Source organism: Nycticebus coucang, chromosome 2 (genome assembly GCF_027406575.1).
Source record: "Nycticebus coucang isolate mNycCou1 chromosome 2, mNycCou1.pri, whole genome shotgun sequence".
In the NCBI taxonomy this organism is placed as follows: Eukaryota; Metazoa; Chordata; class Mammalia; order Primates; family Lorisidae; genus Nycticebus; species Nycticebus coucang.
Genome location: NC_069781.1, coordinates 33,295,430 through 33,305,783, shown reverse-complemented (window position 1 = coordinate 33,305,783; position 10,354 = coordinate 33,295,430). Strand labels below are relative to the sequence as shown.

Sequence of the window (10,354 nt, the reverse complement as noted above, 5' to 3'; positions counted from 1 at the left end):
AATAAAACGCTTTGGGATCCAAAGGTCCTGTAATCAAACATATTCTATCTTAATCTTGAGAAAGGCAGGTTAGGATTTCTGCTCTAGTGGACTGGTTTTAGAGCAATAAATTCTCCCCACAGTTATATTGTTGCATCCACGTATAGAGATTCTTTAGAGAAGTAGCTCTCATAGACGATGTATTAACGGATTACTGTTCTTTCATCCATAGAGTTCTGTTGAGAAAAAGTATATGTAATATGGAGAAGACCAATGATTCCATGTTAACAGAATTTGTCCTGGTGGGTCTTTCTGCCCACCCAAAGCTCCAGACAGCTTTCTTTGTGCTAATTTTATGGACGTACCTGATGATTCTTCTTGGAAATGGAGTCCTCATCTCAGTGATCATCTATGATTCTCACCTGCACACCCCCATGTATTTCTTCCTCTGTAATCTTTCCTTCTTGGACATTTGCTACACAAGTTCCTCTGTCCCACTAGTTCTTGACAGCTTTCTGACAGTAAGGAAAAGGGTTTCCTTTTCTGGATGTATGATGCAAATGTTTCTTTCCTTTGCCACAGGGGTCACAGAGTGTGTGCTTCTGGGCATGATGGCACTTGACCGCTATGTGGCCATCTGCTACCCACTGAGATACCCTGTCATCATGAGCAAGGGTGCATATGTGGCCATGGCAGCTGGATCCTGGGTCACTGGGCTTCTTGACTCAGTGATACAGGCATCTCTTGCAATGCAGTTACCATTTTGTGCTAACAATGTCATTAATCATTTTGTTTGTGAAATTCTGGCTATCCTGAAACTGGCCTGCGCTGACATTTCAATCAATGTGATAAGCATGGCAGTGTCAAATCTGATTGTCCTGGTATTTCCATTGCTAATTATTTCCATCTCTTACATTTTTATTGTTGCCACAATTCTGAGAATCCCTTCTTCTGAAGGAAAACATAAGGCCTTCTCCACCTGCTCAGCCCACTTGACAGTGGTGATTATATTCTACGGAACCACTTTCTTCATGTATGCGAAGCCCAAGTCTAAAACCTCGTTTGGTCCAGATAACCAAGACATCACTGAGGCCCTCATCTCCCTCTTTTATGGAGTGATGACTCCCATGCTTAATCCTCTCATCTATAGTCTGCGAAACAAGGATGTAAAGGTTGCTGTCAAGAACATGCTGTGTACGAAAAGCTTTTCTGATGAAATGTGAATAGTGATTTACACAATGTGACTCAAACTTCAAAGGTGCTCCAGATGCAAAATTCAAAAGAGAAAATTACCAGGTAAAAACTAATTAACCATGTGGCATTCAAAACTATATGACAAAAATATTTTGGTTGCAATTGTTAATGTCAGCTTTTTGTTCTAACTGTAAAAGTAAAACATGCTCCTGGTTTTAAAATACACTATTATAGAAAATAAAAACGTTGAAAATCTCTTAGGAACTCTCACCAAAAAAAAAAAAATTCACTCTTAACCCTTTAAAAAACAATAGAGGCAAGGGGTATTCTAAAAAGCATTTTATAACCTATTATAAGTGCATTATTAATTTGTATGAAAAGTAAATATTAATTAGCGCATGATATATATTTATTTTTAATTTGTTCATTTACTGTTTGTGTCCACCACACATGCAAACTGCCTGAGGATAAGCTCTGTTATCTTTATTACCCTACGTCATCCAGAAAACTTATAACAGAGCTTGGCATATACTAACTGCTCAATAATTTTTTTAAAAATAAGTGAATGATCTAATGTATAAAATCAGAAATTTATTTCTGTCATGTCTAAAATAGTAAAGTTGTTCAAAAAAGAAATTGATTAAATAAAATACTTATAAATAAGTTCTATTGGCATTTTTATAAGACCATTCTTTAATAGCTGAGCTATTACCTTTTTTTTCTAGGTGATATGTATTATAGAAAAACAAGTTTTACTCAACAGCTACATCATTTCTGGGGAATTTATACATAATGAGACTAAGATAGGTGAAATAGTTCACTAGTAATGTATCCTAAACACAACCTTAATTAATACGGGTAATCTGGTAGCAGAATGTTCCTTCTGAAACAGGTTGGAATGAACACTTCTTTTCTACTCCACATTGGATCATATAGCTTCTCAGTACTACAAGAACTAGACAGAACTCATAACTAACACAAACTTCAATGTGGAGATAAAAAGAAGCAGACGAGATTGAGTCTATCTGCATAATGGACTGAGGAGCTACAGGGTTTTAGGTACTGGGAGATAAAATACAGATGGCCCCAAATTATGATTAACTCTACTGAAGAGTGAAGCTATATAGAGCAGCACTCATGAGAAGAATGGAAGCTGTACTTCCAAACTGAGTCAGATATAGTCAACAAAGGGAAGCCGTCCTTTTACCCAGCTCTTTAAGGAGCCTATTATAGTTGAAATATAAAACACAAATCTAAAGTTAAAGACTATAACTACTTCTAAGTTGGAAGAGTAAGCCCATAATACCATCGTGTCCTGTTAACATGTAATTATTGTAATTTCATAATATTAAATAAGTTAACTGATCTCAGGAGTGGATGATGACCCAATGTGTGAAGGGAAGCGATTTCATGATTTTTTTATATGTTCTAAATAGAAGACTTACAAACTCACTTTAGTATATGGGAGTTTAGAGTAGCTATTATATTATTCTCTGTCATTGAAGCATTTTACACAACATGATAGAATTCTAAATGAAATATTAAACATAAAAATATATCTAAATAATTATCATAATTGCTTAAACAAGCCCTACCAAACAAAGGATTCCCTAAGCACATCTATATCCAGATATGACATTTTCCCATTGTTCTTACACATGCTGCCCACATACCATTAAATTTACAACTGGTTACATTGCCATGGACTCCTAAAAAATGTCTAAACTACAGATTTTTGTTTTGTTTTTTTTGTTTGTTTGTTTTTTTAATGAAACCAGTTCAGATAATTTATTTATAGATGTATTTTCTAATACAAAAGTGACCATTTATAAATTATATAGTAAGTCTTCAGTTATCCATTTCTGTTTTAAACTTAAAACATGTTCACTTGTGATTTAGCTTTGGAGCAAATTTAGCTAAGTTATCTACTTAGCCAGAGGATGTCATTAGGACAGATCAAAGGTTACTGAAACCAAACCATAGATTTGAAGAGGGAGCTCCATTTTACTAATCTACTTAATCCTTTTGATCTTCTTCAAGTGCCTCAGTTTCCATCCCAGGTGAAATAAAGTACCATGTCCAAAAGAATATTCACCCACATCCATGAAAGTAAATCAAAATAAAGTACTTCATTCCTACTTTTCCTCTGATAGAGTGAATGAAATATGAATTTCTAGTACCAAAATGAAATCTGAACTATATTCAATACCCATGCTTTTGATACAGTCTTTGTTTTAGTGCATCTGTTGCCTTGAAACACTGCATTCCTTGGGGTCTCTCTTGCTGCAATACCATTGTACACCAAATAAAACTTATTGAAATATACTTGAAATTTAAAAAGTGAATGCTTCCTTTAAGAAAACATCCTATTTCATGCCCTGGGTTAGTCATGAGTGCTATTCACTGAACATTCTGGTTCTCTTTCCAGGAACACAGTGAGATTGCCATTTCCATTGAAGCTGAGTCAAATTTCCTTTGCTTTGACCAATGAAATTCTAGTGGAGGTGATGTTCATCATTTCCAGATAGAAACATTTATTTCCCAGTGAGAGAACTGGCACCTTCTTGTCCCCTTGCCAGGTGGAAAAGTACATTTCAAGGTTTAGCCTCCACTAGCTTAAGCTCCTAAGTGACCTGGTCACAGTGTCCCTGCCACTCATAACATATTATACATTACAGGATCAATAAGTAAACCTTTATTGTGCTAAACCAGAGAGGTGTATAAGCTGTTATGGCATCCTAACCATCCTGACCAAACCGATCCTGACAAACATACACACATCTCAAGTAAGGGAAGAAGCCCTGAGGTGAAGCAAAGCTAGAAGACCTGCAAGAAAGCAGCACCAATATGATTAGCCTGGTAGGAAATGCCAGGAGTAGCCGTGCAAATGAATCTTAATCCTTGCACACATTTGAGGGATTTCTCCATTAGACCTGGACCCTATAAAGAGGAAAAGAGGGTTTTCAGGATCACTGTGGATAGTTTTACAAAATGCACTTTATGAAATGACCACATTTAAGAATATACTAGTCAAAATCTAGAAAACATAGACAATAATTTTCATAACAATTTTCAGGAAGTATCAGAAAACTATTTTGTTATAATAATTCCAACAAAGTAATTTCTTAAAAGCTGGTAATCAAGTGTCTTAGGATGAGGCATATTTTCCAATTTTCAAATATGCAACATATGGACCAGCAGCAGCCCTTACAGTTTCAAATCAGTCCCACTTCCTTATTCCCACCAAAGCATATCAAATGCTCTCTGGAGGAAGTTATCGTAAATTTAATTATGTAGGATTCTCATGAAAAATGGAATTTATAATTACAAATCTCTATGCACATACAGAAGCACACTGTCATTACTGAGAGTCCACAATAATCACATTAATTCTCAGTATTCTCAATAATTCTCACATTACTGAGAATTCACAGTAATCACAATCAATGTAAATGGACTAAAGTCATGGTTTTTAAATAATATTATTATATCAGGTGTATTTATTTTATAAAGACATATAGCTTTTTGTTTTATTTTAATCTGTATGTTTACAAGAGATATATCTAATATGTGGGGAAATAAGGGTTGAAGTTAAAATATGGAAAAAAATATAAAATAAATTCAATATAAAAAACATTATTAGAAGCAAAAGTGCAAGCTAGTTTCCTGAATTTAGAAGTCCACTAAACCAGGAAGATGTGTAAATCTAACCTCTATTCTCTCTAATAAAATAGCCTCAATATACAAAGGAAAACTAAATGCAACTGCATAGCCCTCTCAAGCAATAATAGAATAAACAGGCAAATATTTATAAGGATGAAAAAGATTTTAACAAAGTCTTTAACAAGCTTAACAATCCAACTATCAAAGAATACACATTCTTCTAAAGCATACATTGAAATATATACAAAAATTGATATTATGTCAGGTTGAAAGCAAGAATTGGCAAATTTCAAAGAAACAATATTAATCAGGCCACATTCTCTTTCCAATAAAGAAATTAAGTTAAAGAAATAAATTAATTAAAAATGCCTGTAACCTGGGAAAATTAAAAGACACTCCTAATGACTGAGTATCAGTAATATTCAAAATATTTAAATTCTATGGCAAGTGTTCTAATAAATAAGAGTGAATTCCTGCCATAAACAACCAGTGTGGTGATAGTCATTAATATGTGCCAGCTAACTATCACCCCTCATTTTTAGGTCAGAGAAACACTTAAAACCAAAACTTAAAATTACAATGAAAAAATTAAAACCTTATAAAACGAGGCATGAAATCATAGCCACTGGACAGCTATATTGGTTGTTTACAATAAGCATCCATTCTGAGTGATTGCATCATCTTCCTGAGAAATTCATGGATACCCCTGTTGTCACAGAGAGTAGATAACAAGCATTAGGACCATTTTGTTGCTTTAACCAACAAAAAAATTGCTGAATAAACCCAACATCCTGCTGAACAAACCATACATCAGTGCAATGGACTTTAGGAGAAGATCCAAGAGTTTAAGAATTTTTAGTTTATTAAAGGTGGCCAAAAATCTTAATGGTTAGAAGGCTGAAGTGGTTAGAAGCCTATATACATCTATCTTACTGACATATAGACTATGCAAGTGATTAAACCTCTAAAAAGATCAGGCAGTTTTATTTATAGTAAAAATTAAATGTACTAGCTCACTCATCCACATTTATGGTACTCCTCTTACTCTAGAGAAAAGGTACTTATTTCAACAAACCAAGGAGCTAGAGGAATAGGGAGAGTTTAATTATGAGCAAGTTTGTTTGGGGGGATAGTAAATCACTAGGTTAATGGAATCTAGCCAGTATATGAAGATGCAAACTGGAAAACTAATGATGGACATTCCATTTGAAGCTATAAATGGTATGATTCTTGATGCAAATATTATAGGTAATATCTTTGCAGTATACAAGAAAAGCCCAGCAAAGCCCAGCAAAGCCCAGCAAAGCTCAGCAAGCTCAATCAACATTTTAGGAAAGAAAAAAGTAAAAACACTAAAAAGAGAGGCAAGTTGGCTATACAAAGAGTAGAAGAAAAATGGATGTGTATTCACAGAGATCACAAAAGAGCTTCAAAAAGCCTAAAAAGGAATACCATAACTCCAAAACAGGAAATTGAAGATACAAAAGATACGAGATATTACTATGCAGAAGAGGGATTCTGATTCAATCAGTTCAAGAACCTCTTCTCTAGAGCATATTGGAGAGTCAAAAGTTACCATAGGATCCAAAGTTACCATAGGATCAATGGAACTATAAACAAAGGTAAAAGAATAATTCTTTTCCTGAACCTAGAGAGGAATTTTTTTTTTAAATAACTCTGGACAACAGCCATGAAGTTTTCACAGAAGTTGGAAAACGAAGGAAGAAACCTATAACTTGTCGCAAATTAATGCAAAATGAAGCAACCACTTTAGTTGCTAATGTTTTCTGTATCTCAGGGAATAAAACACATTAAATATCACTTATGCCACAGATACATTTAATCCTCATAAAACTTGAAGATACAGTGATTTTCTAGAATAAGAAATGTGGAAATCTAAAAAGTTGTATACATTGCCGTAGGTCCATAGCTATGAAGTGGCAAGATAGGGACTGAAGCACAACTAGACTCGAATATTCATATACTTCCCATTATCCCACCATATAACTCCTTTTTTCTTTCTTTGACTGCTAAAAGATCTGTCAAGACTTCACTATCCATCTCTTTAACAAGTAGATAATGACAATTTTAACTCCTATGACCTTTAACCATGTTAAACATGGTGCTTCCAAAGCGGCCAACCAATATAGAAAGACATCTTTTCTTTTCTACTTGTTATCTCATACTTTGGTAATCTCCTCCCACAGGAATATAAAACACGGTCTAATATTTACACCTGAGCATGGAACTATATCTCAGAGGACATCATTAAAAGTTGACTGACCTACTTCTCTTGGAGACCAAGGTACAAATAGTTACTTAGAGATGGGATCCCACACGGCTGCTAACAGTTTAAAGCTGAGCTTGTTAAAGTAAACTTGTAACTTTTTAACAACACTCTTCCCTCCACAAGTTTTCTGGAGGGAATCGGAGACTGTTCCTAGGAGATTGATTTCTCCTTCTTAGTTATAACTGAACAGAAAAAAAAAAAAAGTATGAGGTTGTTATGTGGAAAATTCTAAACATGTAATCACTTTATGCTGGGAAAATGAAGCAGTCCTCTATGTACTGCCATCACCAAGTCATTCAGAAAATGTAATCAGGGTAAAGAAGACACATTCCAATAAAAACAGAAAGTCCAAGCAATACTGGTAAGACAGGGACTATGATAGCATATGCATTTTGTTTAGCCACATGGAATTAAAGAAATTTGCCATAGGCCTTATCCTTCCATACTGCTTCATATCCAGTCTATTTTACTAAAATGACATTACCTGTATAGCAGTGAAGATATTTGAGTTTGTGACCCCTGGAATACAATAAATTATGCAAGTAGTTCATTTTCATCCTGGGAAATTTGTTCAGGGTCTACATGATTAAAAAAGAATTAGAGTTGTTTGGAAATAGAATGGATCCAACTTTTGGAGTGGATATTTCTTTGTCCCTCAATGTTCACCTAAGTCCAGGACAATCATGGGACGGGACACTATAAAGACAACCCCACAGCGACTGGGGTAGGAGTCATTAAGTATTAAGATTTTTTTTTATAATTCTGATGTATAGAATCCACAATGACATTTAAAGATGGCACAAAGATCTCAAGGCCAGTAAGATGATGAATGGCAAGTAAACAAAGCATGGCAAATAAATGATCATACTAATCAGTGCACCTTTGTAATATGACTATCCATCATGATGATTCGGATTCACTGTGGAATAATCATAACCACCCCTAAACAATAAACTATTCATTTGAATATAGATATATGAGCATCTATTATAGAAATTTTAGGGTGGGATGTCCAAGCTTTCTAACAGCAGAGATGTGATTAGCGACCCATGAGATAATCCTTTGATTATAGCATAAATGTGAGTAAGGGCACCAGGATTAATCAAGTTGCTTTGCCTTTTGTAGGAGATTTTTCATGATTGCTCAAATTTGTGATGTCATTTGAGAATTCTAATTTGATTATCTGAAATAAATATATCATTTTCAACACTATTCTAGCACAATCACCACCAAAAATATATCTTTCTCTTTGTCATCTGGTAGCACTGGACTTTGGCATTATGTAATGAGAAGAGAACTGGGCCACGCTGACATACCAACTCCATTGTTTCTACCATACCGTGCTCCTCACCCACCTCACTCCACACACTGCTCTAGGAGAAACAGGATTTTCTAACGTAGCCCTGGCTGTAGAGGAAACACCCAAAGATGAGAATGGGAGTGGTTTGAAAGAGCTCATGTCTTTAGGAAGCTCAAGGACATACTAGTGAATGTTGCTGGAATGACAGCCCTGACCCCTGAAAGTATAAGGCTTGCTTTTCCTAAATATTTTATACTTTGTGTTATAGCAACCTGTGCCATACATGAAAATATTGAACATGTAATCATATTGCAGTATTTTCCACAATAGAAGATAAATTTTACTATCTAGAAGAGTCTTCACAAGATATCAAGTAATGGCCAGTTCCCAGTTCAGTATAAATGTGAAACTCGGCCCTGGCAAGGGATGATATTAATAAAAAAATTTGGGGGTGGCACCTGTGGCTCAAAGGAGTAGGGCACCGGCCCCATATGCTGGAGGTGGCAGGTGCAAACCCAGCCCCAGCCAAAAACCGCAAAAAAAAAAAAAAAAAAAAAAATTTTAACAAGTAGGACATAGATGACAATCAGAACAGAAACCCAGCTGGTATAACATAATAGCAAGCAGAATAGTGGTTTGCTATGAATCACATTTTCAGAACATCTGCCATGCTACTCTCTGGATAATATACTTAAAGACAATAATATTGGACATGGAGAGACCAATTAAGAAGCTGTTGCAAAAAGTTCATCTTATTTTATTGTGCTTTTTATTTTTAAATATTTAACTGTCAAAGACTTAATGTATTCAAGTTATACAGTGTGATGTTTTGATATACATATACATCGTGTAATAATAGTACAATTGAATTAATTAATACATCTCTCACTACCCATGTTGCACATTAGATATCCAGAACTTTTTCATCTTATAACTGAGAATTTGTACCCTTTGACCCTCTCTTCTCATTTTCCATACCTCCCAGGCCCCTGGAAAATACCATTCTACCTTCTACTTCTATGAATTTGACAATAGTGGAATATTAAGAAGCGATGCAGGACTTGTCCGAGCTGTACATTAATCATTTTTGTGTTCATTAATGGACCCACTGAACTAAACTGACTTGAATACACTTAACAGAAAAATTAGCCCCTTCTTTTCTTTTTCTTTTTTTCTTTTTTTCTTTTTTTTTTTTTTTTTTTGTAGAGACAGAGTCTCACTTTATGGCCCTTGGTAGAGTGCCATGGCCTCACACAGCTCACAGCAACCTCCAACTCCTGGGCTTAAGCGATTCTCTTGCCTCAGCCTCCTGAGTAGCTGGGACTACAGGCGCCCGCCACAACGCCCAGCTATTTTTTGGTTTGCAGTTCAGCCGGGGCCGGGTTTGAACCCGCCACCCTCGGTATATGGGGCTGGCACCTTACCGACTGAGCCACAGGCGCCGCCCTTCTTTTTCTTTTTTTCTAAACAAATGAGCCTCTTCTAATTTAGATTCTATCTTAAATGACTTGTTAAGACTTTGTGCAATCAAGTCAATAAGGCTTATAATTTTGTCTAACGGAAACAATCCATACTTTTCCCAATTCATCAAGAAATAGATTCCTTTCTTTGATGACAGTGATTCATTTTTATAATCCTTCTACTGATTTACACAGCTTCATACTGAAATAAAATGATTTCACACCTTTTTAATTTACCAAAACCAATTGAAAGTGATTATTTGTGGCATCAACGTTAGGTAAACTATACCCAGATTCATGATTTATAATCAAATATTGTAATATTAACTCTCTTTTATGAAGTTTCAATTAAATGCCAAGAATCACAATAATCACACTTTAAACTTCATCACATAACAGTCCTGCGAAATAGTTACACTACTGATTTTATAGCTTAAATATCTTACTAGAGGTCACTAAACCACAAAT

General features: G+C 35.1%; 1 protein-coding gene across 1 annotated transcript; it reads left to right on the top strand.

The window, feature by feature from the left end:
- The first annotated feature begins 239 nt into the window (after positions 1–239).
- On the top strand, positions 240–1,202 carry LOC128576684 (olfactory receptor 13C8). The gene has a single exon (XM_053578914.1). It carries the CDS (start codon positions 240–242, stop codon positions 1,200–1,202), a length of 963 nt encoding a protein of 320 aa, XP_053434889.1.
- Positions 1,203–10,354: the final 9,152 nt, after the last annotated feature.